This window comes from Rhea americana, unplaced genomic scaffold (assembly GCF_003343005.1).
Source record: "Rhea americana isolate MKP2758 unplaced genomic scaffold, rheAme1 scaffold_267, whole genome shotgun sequence".
In the NCBI taxonomy this organism is placed as follows: Eukaryota; Metazoa; Chordata; class Aves; order Rheiformes; family Rheidae; genus Rhea; species Rhea americana.
Window position 1 is genome coordinate 602,890 of NW_028186387.1, and position 15,942 is coordinate 618,831.

The 15,942-nt window shown below is 42.6% G+C and overlaps 1 protein-coding gene across 1 annotated transcript in view; it reads left to right on the plus strand.

Annotated features, from left to right (window-relative positions):
- Positions 1-15,942, plus strand: part of SVEP1 (sushi, von Willebrand factor type A, EGF and pentraxin domain containing 1) — a 110,158-nt gene that overhangs the window by 70,812 nt on the left and 23,404 nt on the right. Inside the window, exons 32-40 of the mRNA XM_085307889.1 lie at positions 32-151; positions 983-1,159; positions 1,908-1,992; positions 2,318-2,509; positions 4,252-4,419; positions 6,426-7,098; positions 8,487-11,266; positions 12,539-12,764; positions 13,977-14,132. Of these exons, the coding sequence (XP_085164015.1) occupies positions 32-151; positions 983-1,159; positions 1,908-1,992; positions 2,318-2,509; positions 4,252-4,419; positions 6,426-7,098; positions 8,487-11,266; positions 12,539-12,764; positions 13,977-14,132 (4,577 nt within the window). The remainder of the gene's footprint in view (positions 1-31; positions 152-982; positions 1,160-1,907; positions 1,993-2,317; positions 2,510-4,251; positions 4,420-6,425; positions 7,099-8,486; positions 11,267-12,538; positions 12,765-13,976; positions 14,133-15,942) is intronic.

The following is a 15,942-nucleotide window of genomic DNA, read 5'->3' on the forward strand; positions in this document are numbered from 1 at the left end:
TATCTTTTCTTTTTTTTTTTTTTTTTTGTAGATGTTGATGAATGTGCTGTTGGATCAGATTGTGATGAGCATGCATCTTGTCTTAACACAAATGGATCCTATGTTTGCACTTGCATCCCTCCATACATAGGAGATGGTAAAAAATGTGCAGGTATGGGAGAGAAAAACATGAGACTAACCTTTCTAATGTTCTTTATAAGCCAGTGTCCTACCTACCCCTGTAGAGGACAGTTGCCAGCAATGGATATCTAAGGAGGGACAGTGTAGTGTGCCCACTTCTCCAGATAACTTTGGCCTAAATCAGACCATGATAAAGTGCCTTCTTCTGCTTCTTGAGAGCACACATGTCTCTATAAACAAAACTATTATTATGATATAGGGATGGCAATTAGGAGACTAGACACATGCAAAAGCATTTTCCCTGCTTAATGGAACGCACATGCTTAAGATCTGGGGAGGCCACATGCCTCTACTCATGTATCACTTCTCAGAACAGAGTTATGAAAATAATAAATATTCGAATATAGGCATCTGAGTAGGAGTTGAGCTGCCTATTGCATGGAAACATTAAGCAAGATAGCTTTGCAGGAGGATGCCCAGACAGTGACAGAAGTTGGAATAGAAAGCAACTGAGCTGATTTCCAGCTCAGGGCTGGGTGTGCTGCAGTGGGCTTTCCCTCAGGGAGGGAAAAATGATTGATAGATGTATTTGTTCTGACAATGAAAGCAAACAGTCAGAATATTCAAACTGTAAATGCAAACTCTTCTGCACTGAAATTAGCTTACTTGCATCAGCCTTCAGTGCCACTCATTTGAATGTAGAACAGAGGAAATCTGGTAAACCTAAGGATTACTTATGGGTGTTTTTCACATGTTCTGCCTTCTTACTTTTCACAAAATTCCTGAGGATGTCTCCTACATCTTGTTTATAAGAYCTGGTACTTAGTGATGCTGTTAGTAAGTTGTGTGTCCTTCTTCTCAGAACCAGTGAAATGCTATAATCCAGGAAACCCAGAGCATGGTCATTTCCATGGGGACATTTACAGTGTTGGCAGTGAAGTAACTTTTTCTTGTGAAGAAGGGTTTCAGCTGACGGGAATGACTAAACTTATATGCCTGGAGTCTGGAGAGTGGAGCCACCCAATACCATATTGTGAAGGTATTGTTCTTGGGTAGAAGGCTTACTGCATTTTTAGAGAGACAGAAAGGGAGGAAAAGGAGTTTAGAGAGCAGAGGAACTAATGAAACCTTGGCCTGGGGGACTTTGGCCTCAGGGCTGAAGTCTCTGTTGTCTAGAGAGAAGTAAGCACCAGCTGAAGCTTTTCCAAAAGTTGCCATATTCAGTGTCATTCTTTTATGCAGATTCTCCAAAGCGTTGTATCATTGCCTTCCTTAGAGTAAGCATGAAAAGTGTCTTTCTTCTCCACCTAGCCCCCTGTTTTCAAGGAACTTGTGGGAGCTTAATTTCTTAAGGACCATTAACTATGTGGCAAAGCAACCAGAGAGGACAGGCTGGTACATGTGCATATTCTTGGCATGACTGYGAAGCTTGTTTCCTTGGAAAACCATGACTAATAAGGTGAAGCAACAGAGTAAAATGAAGTGGTGGGAAAGAACAAACTAAAGTAATTTTGAGGTGGATGTGGAGTTCTCCTGACAATCAAGTCAAGTTCCAAGATTGTGGAACAGTCTCACATTTCTATTTCCAGTTAGTCAAACTTCTCAGTAGGTTTGAAGACAGATCAGGAACCCCAAAATGTTAAATCAGTTGTAAYGTAGCCAAAAGCCTAGTGTTGCTAAGGGCCTTAGATCTCTCCATGACCATTTAGTGAAAACATAGGAATCCTACTTTTCAGTTCTCTTTGATTTGTGTTATATCAACCTCTCTGTGATCCCATCTTTTAAAGCTATATCCTGTGGTGGTCCAATTATTCCAGAGAACGGCACCATTTTGGGCTCAAATTTTACATACCGCAATAAGGTGATATACAGGTAGGAATTCAATATGTTTGGGATACTGCATTAATAATTCATTGAGAATCTGACAACAAATGATAAAGAGTACAGCTGAACTSAAAAGAGTAATTGAAATAAACAGAAGGAGAGGAACAAAGCGGGATAAAAATAATGGAAAGACATGTGGATAAAACTGTAGAAAACTAGCAGAGTTGAATGTTTACTCCAGTGCTAACGCTCTGTGCTCTACAGTGGATGTTGATGTACAAATGTGCGGACATAGAAAGCAGAGGGGAGGCTGGTGACGATGTTGTGAATAAAAGGTTCTGTGTTTGATAGTGCTTCTTTTCTTCTAACACAGATGCAACGATGGRTACAACTTAGTGGGTGCAAAGGAAATTATGTGCCTTGCTAGTGGCGTTTGGAATCATCCTCCCCCATCCTGTGAAATAGTAATGTGTCCTAGCCCAGAAGATGTCAGCAATGGAAAATACATGCTCACTGGCACAACCTACCTTTCCTATGCATTATACACCTGTGACAGTGGATACAGGTAAATGTAGGAACATTCCTGAGTCAAACGCAGGCAACCTGATTGTTGAATAAAAGGATTTGCTGGAATGTCTAACTTACAACTGCAGTAATCAAGGCTGGGATGATGACTCATAAAGATAAAATAGTAAAATAAAATTTTAAAAGACCTTTTAGTCTTTGAGGTACTTTCTGCACTGCATACAAATTGGAGCAGTTGCAAGAAGGTCACTCAGTATCTGTCATATATATATGTTAACTTCACCATCAAGCTGAAACATGTATTTTGAACACTCAGAAATTGGTTGTCATCATGTGTGAAAGTTCTCATCCGTTTTTAGTGACTATCATGTGCCTAATTATCTTTAGCACATATGCAAATATTATTTTTGCTGTTGTTTCACAATGCCCTGAACATGCTGGTCAAAGAACATTCTGGAATTTATTCATGTACTTCTTGAAAACGATATAACAGTTACTTATTTTAAGCTTTTTTTCTKTTTTAAATTCATGAGTCAATTATGTTGTAAAAACATTTTTAACAGGCTACAATTAAAAATGAATACACAAATGCTATATACAAGGATTTAACTTTAATTACAAGCTACTGCTTATCCGTGATATCTACTTGTCCCTCTAGCAGCTGTGCTGTGACATAAGTGGTCTTATATGGACCTATTTAGGTCTGATTTTCATCTGAATTTTCCTGCTGCAGGCACCCATTTTTCCAGATGCAGACAGGTAGATGAGGCATACTCATCTGGTGAATCKTTTACTCATGCTAATATAAATGAGTACTTGAGGTACAGTGTGACAGTAGGTTGTAGATCCAAAGGGTGGGCTCAGTTGTACCCTGCTACAATAAGTACTTTTACTGATTTGAAGGAGTTTTTTGACTGTGGAGTCAGGACATTCAGGCAATAAATATCACATTGGCTGTGAGTCTTTGTCTTTACCTATCTAGCCTAAGTTTGTGAGAGAAGTCCTCCGTCCTTTGATCAGCACTCGAGAGAAAACCTTCCCACACCACATCCCTCTTACACATTGTATCTGGGCCTAAGAGTGCTCCCAGTATCTTCTTGCAGGCACTTTCACGTGTTTTCTGCCTCACCCATATCCCTGCCTGGGGGCAGAGGCCACTGCCCTGACAGGCGCCTATGCCTCGCCAGAAAGAGCTCTACATGACAATGTTGTTCTCTTCCTTTAACCCCAGAGCGCAACTCAGTAATCCTAAACATAGATGTCTAGTATCATTTAAGACTGAATTCTAGGGAATCGGAGACACCTGTGCAGATATGACATGGGACCTAATAGGTGAGCCATCTGACATGGCTACTGGAGGCCAGGGAGATACCGTAGGGCATCTCAGGAAAGTGTTCATTGCCTGTTTTAGAGGACTGAGTTTCAAGATGGGCATGGTGATAATGGCATACAAATAAATCTTCAAACTAAATAAATACATAATAAATATTTAAGCAGCCTATGACTTAGAGCTCAAAATGGGCAAAGCTAAAGCAGAAATTCTGTATGTTTGCATGGGGTGTTCAGACCCCACATGAATTCGGTCAGCTTTCTCTTCAAAACAATCTGAAGACCAGCTCCAGTGATGGCATCAGCAGTGTTTTTTTCGTGAATAGAGGGCAAGATTCTGGCCTCTGTTGAAGTGACTCCCGTTGGCTTCGTTGGAGCCAGGAAGTCTATGAGGAGCAAGGTTCCTTTTTGCTCTCTGAAATACTGGCCTTAATAATGACCTTTGTGTCTTAGCCTTCAGGGACCCTCTGTACTTGTCTGTGAATCTTCAGGGAACTGGAACAGCACACCTCCAGCTTGCAGCATTGTCTCTTGTGGACCCCCTCCTGCCATCAAAGATGCCGTCATCGATGGAAGTAACTTCACTTTTGGAAACACAGTCTCCTACACGTGTAAGGAAGGGTATGTGGATTAGCACTACTGCAATAATACTTGGGACAAGTAAAACTRGTGCAGGCCACACAGACTTATCAGCAAAGCTGTGTGATTTGTTTCTTCACAAGTCCTTTATAACTGTACACTCATTAATTTTTACAGTTTCTCTTTGAACTTTCTGGAAATTAAAGGTGATGGATGATTTTTGTGGGCTAGGAGGTGAATGTGGGTCACAAACAGGTATTTCTTTAAGTAGCCAATTTCAAGCCAGCTGAATATACCCTGGAATAGGAGAGAGTGTAGCTGGATGTATGATAGAGCAGTACAATAGGAATCCCTTTACTTTGGAGTTAGGACAGAGTTAGTACTTCTGAGGTGAACTCAAGGCCGTGTTTGTAAGGAATTCTCCATTTCTCTTCACACCGTGTCAGGGGTGTTTGGTGTGTTATAAGGACTAACCTAATGGTTCTGGTGTGGTAAATTCTAGTTCCTTAAAAGTGTCACTTCTTGTTTATTGGATGCCTTGTTCATCTCTGATTTCTGTCTACTCAGGGTAGGTTTTGTATTGTTGTGAGCTTTACAGACTAAATTTCCTCAGAGAAACGATTTCATTCTGGTGACGTCTAGCATGAACGTACGGCTGGCTCTAATGCTGCAAGCACTTTTGCATGTGCTTGTCTTTACAGTTTCACAGCAGCCCCACTGAATTTCTTGAAGCTATTTTTCCCAAAAGGCAGAGCAGGTATGCAGAGCTTTGCAAAGTCAAACCCTGAATGGCTGGAGGATTTTGTCCTCCTCCTTAATGAAAAACCACCCACATGAATATGCCAGCATTTTTCTTATGAACTGGCTTTGCAGTATTATTAGAAATATAATTGAAACAAATCCTCCTCATTGTGTTTTCTTGACTGTATTAAGATTCAAAATGCTCCTTCTCTTGCCCGTGCAAGCATTTTGAATGGAGTAGAATAACAGCATTTAAAGAGCACCGCTGCTGCCTGTGTGACAATGAGTAGAGTGGATCTTATTAAGCATTGGAATGTACTAGGCTCTTTTTCTGCAGTCCAGTCATGATTCTCTGGAAACAAATCCTGAAAACAAGACAAAGCACTTTTACAGATGTTGCCATCAAAATCTGAGCAATCAGTTTCCAGCCCACAGCTAGAAAGAATTACTGGGAACTTTACAGTATGTTTTGTTTCTTTGCTTTCTCTGGRCGCACACTACAGAGAATGTAAAACAAAGCAAAACAAAGCCACAGATAACATGTTAAATGTTTAAACAGCTGGGATTTATGTGGGACAATTAGCAGCATGAAGTAATACCTGTCACTGCATCCAAGAGATAGGTTAGAGAAATACAACTATAGTAACCAAGACCATGTAGAAGAATTTAATTGTAAAAGATTTTTTTTCTATTGAGTATTAAAAGCATACGCTTTTACAGCAGTCTTAACAGTGAATTTTTAGGAAGAAGTTGTTTCAAAACTACCATTTGCATTGCCATCAACAGCATTTCTGGGTAACTAGCAAAGGATTTTCTCATTTTCTGCAACTGTGAAAATAAATTGATATGCCTGGAGCACGACCCCAGTGACCCATGCGGACTTTTCATCTTTTTCTTCTCCATTCAGATCTGCTAAAGAGGAAGAAATTCTGGGTGGGGTGATTTCTTTCAGGAGTAGATGAACTGTCAGAATTCATTACTGAGTTTGTTGTTGAAAAGTTAGTTTGTACCAAAATTCAAGTTCAGGAATTGTAATCAGATAGGCAGACAAGCTGCCTCTCTGTCCAGAGAGGAATAATATACACAAGGTGTTTTAAGATCTCCCTCACTGGGATCCCTTTTCCTTGGACAAGCAGAGCAGACTTTACAATTTGCCTCTTGAATTTGATAGTATGTCTTGTAAAGGATCCTACTCGTCTGTCTTCCAGGGTGCTAGCAAGCTTGATCTACGGGGACTTCAGGAAACAGTGGGTAGGGTTTGACGATGCTTGTCTTTTTGACTTCCTATGTGGTTTCCTTATCCACAGTTACACATTAGTTGGCCCTGCAACCATAGAGTGCTTAGCCAGCGGCGAGTGGAGCATGAGCCACCAGCAGTGCCTGGCAGTGTCCTGTGATGAACCACCCCATGTGGAAAATGCATCCCCAGAGAGTGGCCACCGCCTCTTTGGCGATATAGCTTATTACTTCTGCTCAGATGGCTACAGCCTGGCCGATAACTCTCAGCTTCTTTGCAATGCAGAAGGGAAGTGGGTGCCTCCAGAGGGCAGGGAGATGCCCCACTGCATAGCTGATTTCTGTGAAAAGCCATCCACCGTCTCCTACAGCATCCTGGAGTCCATTAGTAAAGCCAGGTTTGCAGCCGGCTCCATCGTGAGCTTCAAGTGCATGGAAGGCTTTGTTCTGAATACTTCAGCCAAGATCGAGTGCCTTCGAGGTGGCCAGTGGAATCCTTCTCCTTTGAGTATCCAGTGCATCCCGGTTCGCTGCGGAGAGCCTCCCCACATTAGCAATGGCTATGCTAGTGGGACCAACTACAGCTTCGGAGCAGTGGTGGCTTACAGCTGCAACAAGGGGTTCTACATCAAAGGGGAGAAGAAGCGGACCTGTGAGGCCACTGGCAACTGGAGTGGCAGTTTGCCCACATGCCACCCAGTGTCCTGTGGAGAACCACCCCAGCTTGAGAATGGCTTTATTAAGGTACAGAATGAGTTTTCTCAGCTGCCTGATCCCATAACAAACTGGATGGGTCTTCAGAATTGCCACTGTTGTGTTTTCTTTTTTGCTTTCCTACTAAAATTGAGGAAGGATGTGACTGGAATAAATAAGCAAAGGAAAATGGGGTGTATTTGTAGCAGAATCAAGTGTCTTGATGTGATTCAAAAATACGAGCAGTTTGATGGGATCTCCTCTCTTCAAGTGGGCTTTCAGTTAGGAGACTCAAGAGGTGTCCTATGACAACCAACTGATTTCCTTAATGTGTCACTCTTCATTTGTTCAGTCCATGGGTAGCTTCCCATTGCCATTTGGAGACATGTGAAGTACTGTTATCTGTTCGCAAGCCATGCTCTTTTCACTGCTGCAAAAAAGAATCTGATTTGAAATAGGTGAATCATTTGGGGATAATTTCTTTCCTTTGGATGTAAGGACACTTCTTTATTGAAGTCAAAACTTGTTCTTTCCCTGTCAAATTAAGTCACAGTACACCTGAAGGTAAAGATCTCCTTGTGGCAGCCAAAAGCTAAATAACTACTTAATGTGTTGTGTTTTGTTGCACAAGGGTACTGTTGTGGTAAGGAAGATCCAAGTACACTATCACAAAGATTTAGCTTTGATTTTTTTTTTAAGTATTTTTCTTCTGAACTTCTAGTGAGCAGGGTCTCTACCTTTGCTAAAAATGGAAGTGTTTTTGCATCCCAGTTCCTATGTCAGCTTCCAGCGTTAATAGCAACAACTTGTGTTGAGATTCTCACACAAATACATCCTCTAATTGTTGTATATCACTCTGTGTTATCTTCCCTAGGCAGGATCGTTCCTCCAGGTATTCCAGTTAGAGAAACTTTTTTAATACCACAATCTCAGCTCAGCCTGCAATGTCTGCAGGTTCCTCAGCTACCTGCTCAAGATCCTGAAACTACACATATGGCACTTGTAAAAGTCTCCTAGCAGTAGTACACCTGAAGCCTGTAAGCTAACCAGTATACCTATAAGCTAAAGAGTCATAAAAGCAATAAGTCATTTCCTGTCAGCTTCTCCTGGCCCATTTCTTTTCTGTCTTCCTATTCTTTTGGCCTCAATGCTGAAGAAGAAGAAATAGAGAGGAAATATTTTCTAGCTCTTACCTTTTAAACCTTGCATTTTCTGTTTTCTTTTGGTGGTGCCCTCAGTTTTTCTAACAGCAGAGTAATCATTTGAGACAAGATTTGCTGTGTCACTTCCAGTTATGTATATTTGGTTCTTTGAAGACGGTCATTGCTGCCTGGCAGCTAGAAATTAGACCAAGAACACACAAGTAATAAAATCAACCTCTCACTACCCCAGTAATGAATCTTCATTTCAGACACATCCCTGTCTTGTCTGTTTTGCAGGAAACAACTGGACGCTTCTTTGAGAATCAGGCAAGTTATCAATGTGAGCCTGGCTACCGGCTGGTTGGGAGCTCAGTATTTATCTGCCAAGCCAATCGGCAATGGTACAGTGAATCAATTCCTCAGTGTGTTCCCCTCAGCTGTGGAAAACCTCCACCCATCCTGCATGGTTACACTAAAGGAGAAAGCTTTGATATGGGCTCTAAAGTTGAATTTTTCTGTGATGAAGGCTATGAATTGATTGGAGATGTCTCATGGACATGTCAGAAGTCTGGGAAATGGAGCAAAAAGCAAAGCCCAAAGTGTGTGCCAACAAAATGTCCAGAACCACCTTTGGCAGAAAACCAGCTGGTGTTGAAGGAAGTGGCTTACCAAGTTGGTGTAGTGCAGTTCTCCTGCAAGGAGGGTTATGTTTTGCATGGCTCCTCTGTGCTGAAATGCTTGCCTTCCCAACAGTGGAATGATTCCTTTCCTTTCTGCAAGGTTGTACAGTGTCATGCACCTCCATATATCCCCTTTGGTGACCCTTTGACTTCATCCCTTCATTTTGGTAGCACAGTAAGGTACATCTGTGTGGATGGGTTTTTACTGAAGGGTGAGTCCACAATCAGATGCCAAGCTGATGGGTTGTGGAGTTTGCCTTTGCCAGAATGTATTCCTGTGGAGTGCCCTCAACCAGAAGAAATTCAGAATGGCATTGTTGATGTGCAGGGCCTCACCTTCCTTAGCACAGCTCTCTATACATGTAAGCCAGGGTTTGAACTGATGGGGAACACTACCATCCTCTGTGGAGAAGATGGACAGTGGCTTGGAGGAAGGCCAGTTTGCAAACCTATTGAATGCCCAAGACCTAAGAAGATTCTCAATGGCAAGTACTCGTACACAAACTTCCACTATGGGCAGACTGTAAGGTATTCCTGTGACAGAGGTTTCCAGCTCCAAGGGGAGGAAACTTTAAGTTGCTTAGAAACAGGACAGTGGAATACAGAGGTTCCTTCCTGCAAAGCCATAAATTGCCAGCCCCCTCAGCCCATTGAGAATGGCTTTGTGGAAGGTGCAGATTACAGCTATGGGGCCATGGTTATTTACAGCTGTGTACCAGGCTTCCAGCTTTCTGGCCTTGCCATGCAGACCTGTGAAGAATCAGGCTGGTCTAGCTCCGCTCCAACCTGCCTCCCTACAGACTGTGGTCTGCCTCCTCACATTGACTTTGGAGAGTACATGCAGGTGAGACATGAGGAAAGACATTCAGACCAGGAGAGGGTTACAGAGAGTCCCTCTCTTTCCCACGTATTACTGTCTGACAACTTGAAAGATTTCAAAAGTTCTTTGAAGGGTAACAGTGCAATGCAACTGACCAGTTTCTTATTTGGGACTACCATTTTATACACGTGTTACTCTGGTTATGAGCTGTTGGGAAATGCTATTCTAGCTTGCCAGGAAGATGGGGCCTGGAATGGCACTGCCCCTGCCTGTGTTTCTATAGAGTGTACCCTGTTGTCACCTCCAGAGAACGGCTTTTTGCATTTTACTGAGAACACACTCGGTAGTGTAGTGCAGTACTCCTGTAAGCCAGGGTTCACACTTGTTGGCTCCGACACACGGTTGTGTTTGCCAAATCGGCAGTGGAGTAACACTGCTCCCTACTGCAAGATGATAATGTGCAGCTCCCCCACTCAACTCATGAATGGAAACATTAAAGGGGAAAACTACACGTATGGGAGTGTTATCTACTATGAGTGTGATCCTGGATATCAGTTAAATGGCCCCACGCAGAGGACATGCCAGGAGAACCAGAAATGGGATGGCAGCGAACCGATTTGCATTCCTGTTTCCTGCAGCCCACCACCAGTTTTAGAGAATGGTCAAGTGACTGGAGAGGAATACACATTTCAGAGACGTATGGAGTACAGCTGCAAAGAAGGTTTCCTGTTAGATGGGGACAAGAGTAGAGTCTGCCTTGCGAATGGAAGCTGGAGTGGGATCACTCCAGTTTGCAAAGCTGTGACCTGCCCTGTGCCACTGCCTCTCCTTAATGGGAAAATCAGTGGCTCAGATTTTGGTTTTAAGAAGAAAGTGCAGTATCACTGCAATGAAGGCTATAGCCTGCAAGGAGTGCCTACACTTACCTGCCAGAATGACGGTACTTGGGATTCAGAAGCTCCACATTGTGATCCAGTGATTTGTGGACCTCCTGAAGACATCTCCCATGGCTTTCTGAATGGTTCAGGCTTTACCTATGGAGAATTTGCCCAGTACGAGTGCTTCCCTGGTTTTGAGCTCCATGGTAATCCACTACGGCAGTGTTTGTCCAATGGTTCATGGAGTGGAAGCCTTCCGTCTTGCCACCCCTGTGAGTGCCCTGTGCCATACATTCAGAATGGGGTCATTCTTGGTAAAGATTTCAGCTGTGGTAAAACTGCCAAGTTTCAGTGCCTGGAGGGCTTAAAACTACTAGGGCCCTCTGAAATCCACTGTGAGGCTGCAGGCAAGTGGAGTTCTGGATTTCCTCGCTGTGGACAGATATCCTGTGGCTCCCCACCTGTGATCCCCAACACATTTATCAACGGGAGCAGCTCTGCAGATGAGAACACCATCATCTATAACTGCWTGACAGGTTTTGTCATGCGTGGGAGTCCAGAGCTGACTTGTGCTGAGACAGGTGTCTGGAAGAAGCCATACCCAAGCTGTGAGCTGCTAAGCTGTGGTCCTCCGCCTTCTGTCCCAAATGCAGAAGTTATTGGGAATACTCACACCTATGGGAGCAAGATCCAGTACAGGTAAGGTTGCTGCCATTCCTTTTCCATAAAATCTGTTAAGCAATGAAAGTCTAAGCACCCTCAATTAGTACAAGATTTTAAGACCTGGAAGAAGAGCTAAGCCTTATTACATGCCCAGATTGACAAATCCCATCCAGCCATGCATAAACAGAATAGGATTGGGAAATTTGCTGTTAGAACTCTAGCAAGATATTTTGGCACCTGGGGCTGCACTCCTCCCCCGCATTAAGTTTCCCATTCCTTTTTGTTTGCCTCCTCCTCTTCTTTGAAACATTTCTCTGGATGTTCAGCTCTTCTTAGCAAATGGCAGCAACAGTGAGCACGGTATCCCTGTTTGGTATTCCATTTACCTCTTCTTACTGCTTCAGCTGTTTATTATAATAAAGAAATGTTGATCCTTCTTTTGACCCATTTTCTGCACTGCCACACTACAATGTCAGCAACTGTGGTTGATACGCTGTTACTCCTTTCTCAGAGACAAGAGAGGAGTTGGTATTAGTTCCCTGGAATGTACATGCTGCAGATCCTTTCCCTAAGGAGAGAAATTCCCTTGGCAGAAGGGAAATTTGTCAGTAAAAGCCATTCATAGTCATAGACAGAAATGGGAGATGGCACATGGAGGAATTTAATGGAATCAGTCATTTGCCTGCATCTCAACAAGGAGGAGCGGGGGTGACTGTACAAGCGGGGGTACAAGTGAACCCACTGATGGCCAGATTCTGCAGCCCACTTGGGCTGCACTTCATGATGCATTGTGTGGAACAAAGCAAATCAGCCTTAATCTTCAATGCAAACAACTCCCAACCTGCCTGAAGCTTTTGTTCATGAAAGAACAGGAAAATGTCTTTGGAATTGCTCATGGTTACAAATGGAGCTTCAAAGCTGGGAATCAAGAAGCTGTAAGAGCACTTGGTCCTCACATACTCTTTCTCTAACTGAAAACMCTCCTCGCAAAGAGAAGGGCAGTGCAGAAACCTCACTAATACTGGAATTCTCCTAAGGCAGTCAGGATCTTCCAAGTGATAAAGCCACCAGCTCACTTTCCAACCTAGTGCCACAGCAGCATGAAGCAGCTGGAGATGAGGTCTAAAACTTCCAGCTCTTGCCATAGAGTAAACTCAGCCATGCTTCTTACAAGGCTACCTTGAAATAATAGAGAGATCTCTAAGTGTGCTTATAGAAAACTATGCTGGAAAATGACTGCCTGATTTGTAACTTGTAGACTAGCTTGTCTCCAGATGTATGCCTGTGCATGTTCATGTTATGTTGCAGATGCCTGGAAGGTTACACAATGGTGACAGAGGTGGATATATGCACTTGTCAGGAAGATGGAAAGTGGTCTCCTCAAAATATTTCCTGTTGCCCCAGAAAGTGTCCACTCCCAGCAAATATCACGCATGTAATTGTACTTGGGGACAACTTCACTGTGAACACTAACGTCATTCTGTCATGTGTAGAAGGCTATACTCTGGTGGGAGCAAGCACATCGACATGCAAGGTATGGTGTTATCTGCACAGTTTATTTTGCAAAGAGTCTTCCCCACGCTCTGATCTGCAGTTAGCTCTTGGCCCTTAATTGCCCTCAACATACTAAAAATGTAAAGCATGTCCTGCAAAATATATGTATACTTGTTCCTCAGTAAGAATGATTATTAGTTTTCCATGTACAGATTTCAGAACTAGAAACTGATGATTTCTTCTTCCGTTTAAAAATAATGGTGTCCTATAGAAAAGCATTCCTTTTAACACTKTTCCACTTAATTTCAAAGGAACATTTCAGAGAATAAATCATATCTCAGATTTTCAGAAATTATGTCTGAGATTTTTAATATATCTTTAGGATCATGTGCACTGCTTTTTCTTTTCTCCAGAATAACAGGTAACACACATTTTATTCCACTGAGCAAACTGTAGAAACTTCAACTCCCCGTATATTAAAAAAAAATGATTTTATCAGTTCTGCCAGTAACCTCTTCATACCTCTTAAGATGCAAGCTTGTATCTGTTCCTTAAGCTTGCAAACAAACTTTGAAGTCATATGAGTAAAGCTAAGCATGTATGATTTTACAAGATCAGCACTTAATATAGAAAGCATCTCTCCTTATTTTGCTGTTTCACAGATCTGTGGAAACAGGAGTAGCTGTTTTTTGCTTTGCTGCTACTCACAGGTCAATACAGAGTGCAAAAAAATTAATTCTACTCCCATATTTTCGCTGATTCCCTCTCCACATGACAGACTTTTCTTGCAGTTCCGGGAGGGCAGCTGAAGAATTTTGCTGTATTACTAGAAATGCACCCAGGACTGAAGTGCAGAGCATGGCGCATCTGGCAGCTGTAGTCTTGGTTCTTTCCCTGCTGCAGTGTGTTCACAGCACTGGTCGTGTGAACCTTCTGCAAGTGTAGAAGGTCGTGTGACTTTCTACAAGTGACCATGCTTTTCCAAGCTTCCATTTCCCCATTTGCATTTTATTCCTTCTGTCTTATACATCAAGGCAGGACATTCCTGCTGCAGCTGAGTCCCAGTCTAGGTTGTCTTAAAGTGTTGCTTGAATTACTGTTACTAGAGTTTGCACAAACAGTGTTACAGTAAGCCCATCTCAACAGCCATTGGATGCTTCTACCATAACTTTCCTTACTTTTTCATTTCAGTGTGAATTTCTGATATAAAATGATGCATTCCTGCTTTTTTTTAATCATATCTCTTTTCTAGGACAGTGGCATTTGGGTGCCACTATTTTCTGATGACATCTGTGTTCCTGTGTCCTGTGGGACCCCAGAAGCTCCAGAGCATGGATTTGTGGTTGGCACTAAACACAGTTATGAAGATGTGATTCTTTATAAATGTGATTCTGGCTATGAATTGCAAGTAAGAAAGCTGAATCCCCATCACACTGAGCYTTTCATTGTCATTTTTGGTTCTGATGTGGTGACTGTGAGAATGTGTTTGCCTGCTCCAATGGTGGTATCTTCCCCTAGCTGAAACTGACATTGGATATTTGCTTTTGTTGTTGTTGCTGTCTACAGAATGCTACAGGCATATCTGGGATCTTTCTCAAATGACTTAAAGTGTAATTGAGGCAAATATAAGCATCCTGGCCAAGGATACATATTCAAAGATACCTTTCAGTGTTTGGGGATTTTTAAAGTTCATGCTGTTTCAACCCTCTGAAAATACAACTTTTCTGTTACATCAGTGACCGTTGTTATGTGATTGCAAATATGAACCATTGAAGGGTTAATTTCTCACCTGTTGCTCTCCTTAATTCCTAAGACCTCCCGCCTCAGTTTGGCTGCTTTCCTCCTTCAGCTTCATAATATCCCAAGGACTGTGTTTGCTGCTTTGTGCCTGTCAGACTCAAAATTCCTGATAAACTCTGCTGCCCTCAGTTCTGTGATATTGCTAGGAGGTATGGAAGTGATATCTCTTGTTTTAATAAGGCAAAGACACTGCAGCTTGCTCAACGGCAGCTTTATTCCCTGCTAGAGATGAAAACAGAGCTTTCTCCATCCATTGCTTTAGTATCACCACTGGGCGATTAGCACCGTCTGAGCCCTTGAGGTGCCACTGTGGCTGGTTATGGGGGCCCGTGCTAGCCTCAGGTGTACTGTCACAAGCTGCGGAGAATTGAGAAGGGAAAAATTGTTGCCTCCCTTGTCGCCAGTGTGGCCTCCCTCATCCCCAGGTGATGGCAGAATAGTGACCCTGTCCAAAGGCGYGAGTTATTAGCAAGGTATCTCCAGGTCAGGGGCTGTCCTTTAGCACCGTGTTTTACGAGCGCATAGCAGCACGCACGATMGCTTTCCTTGGGGCTGTGGTGGCATCCGTAGTAAGTAAGAATTTCATGCACATGAATTCATCTGGCCGGGAGTGGAACCAGCTGAGCACTGAGCATCTCTCTGTCGGTTCTGCAGCGGGGCAGTCCCATGGAGTATAGCCAAAAACATGGGCATTCCTCCTGACAAACTAGGAAATATACCCATAGGCCACAAGACAGAAAGCAGGGGAGAAGGAGACAGRGAGAAAAAAGTGAGTTGGAGCATTTCTGTAATACAGGAAGCACATTTTATGCTAGCAGCTAGATCTGACAGCATCTGGAATTAAAAATAGAAGAGTTGCTTCCTCTACCAGAGAGAAGAGACCATTGTCAAATTCAAATATAAAAATCAGGAGAGTTTAGAGAATGCTCAGCTAATAATAAAGTTAATTTGTAATAYGTATGTTACATATATAATATCGCTGGGGAATGTTGGGATGGCTTGGTAATTAGAGGGGGAGAATTGCTGTTTAGTGTAGATTTTGGTGGTAATAAGCATGTGCATTCTTATATGAAAAAGTCCTGCCAAGTTTTGTATTCCAGCTTCGCCACCTAGTGTCAACCTTGCCTCCCTGCGTTTTTTTTTTTTCCTGTGGAAAGCACAGTCCGCTGGGTGTAGTGCCGTATGTACACTCTCATTTCAAATAGCTGCCCTTTGCAATGAAAGCACAGTACTTTAAGCAATAAATTCAGCTGTTTTTCTCCATGTCCTGGAATGAAATAAGAAATTAATTGTGGGATATTAGACTGGCTATAAAATGAGTACATAAGAAAGAAATGAAACAGTTTAGCAAATTCAAACAATGAGCATTTGGGGTATGATGAAAATTAGTACAGTATGTTTACAAAGCATAGGCAGTA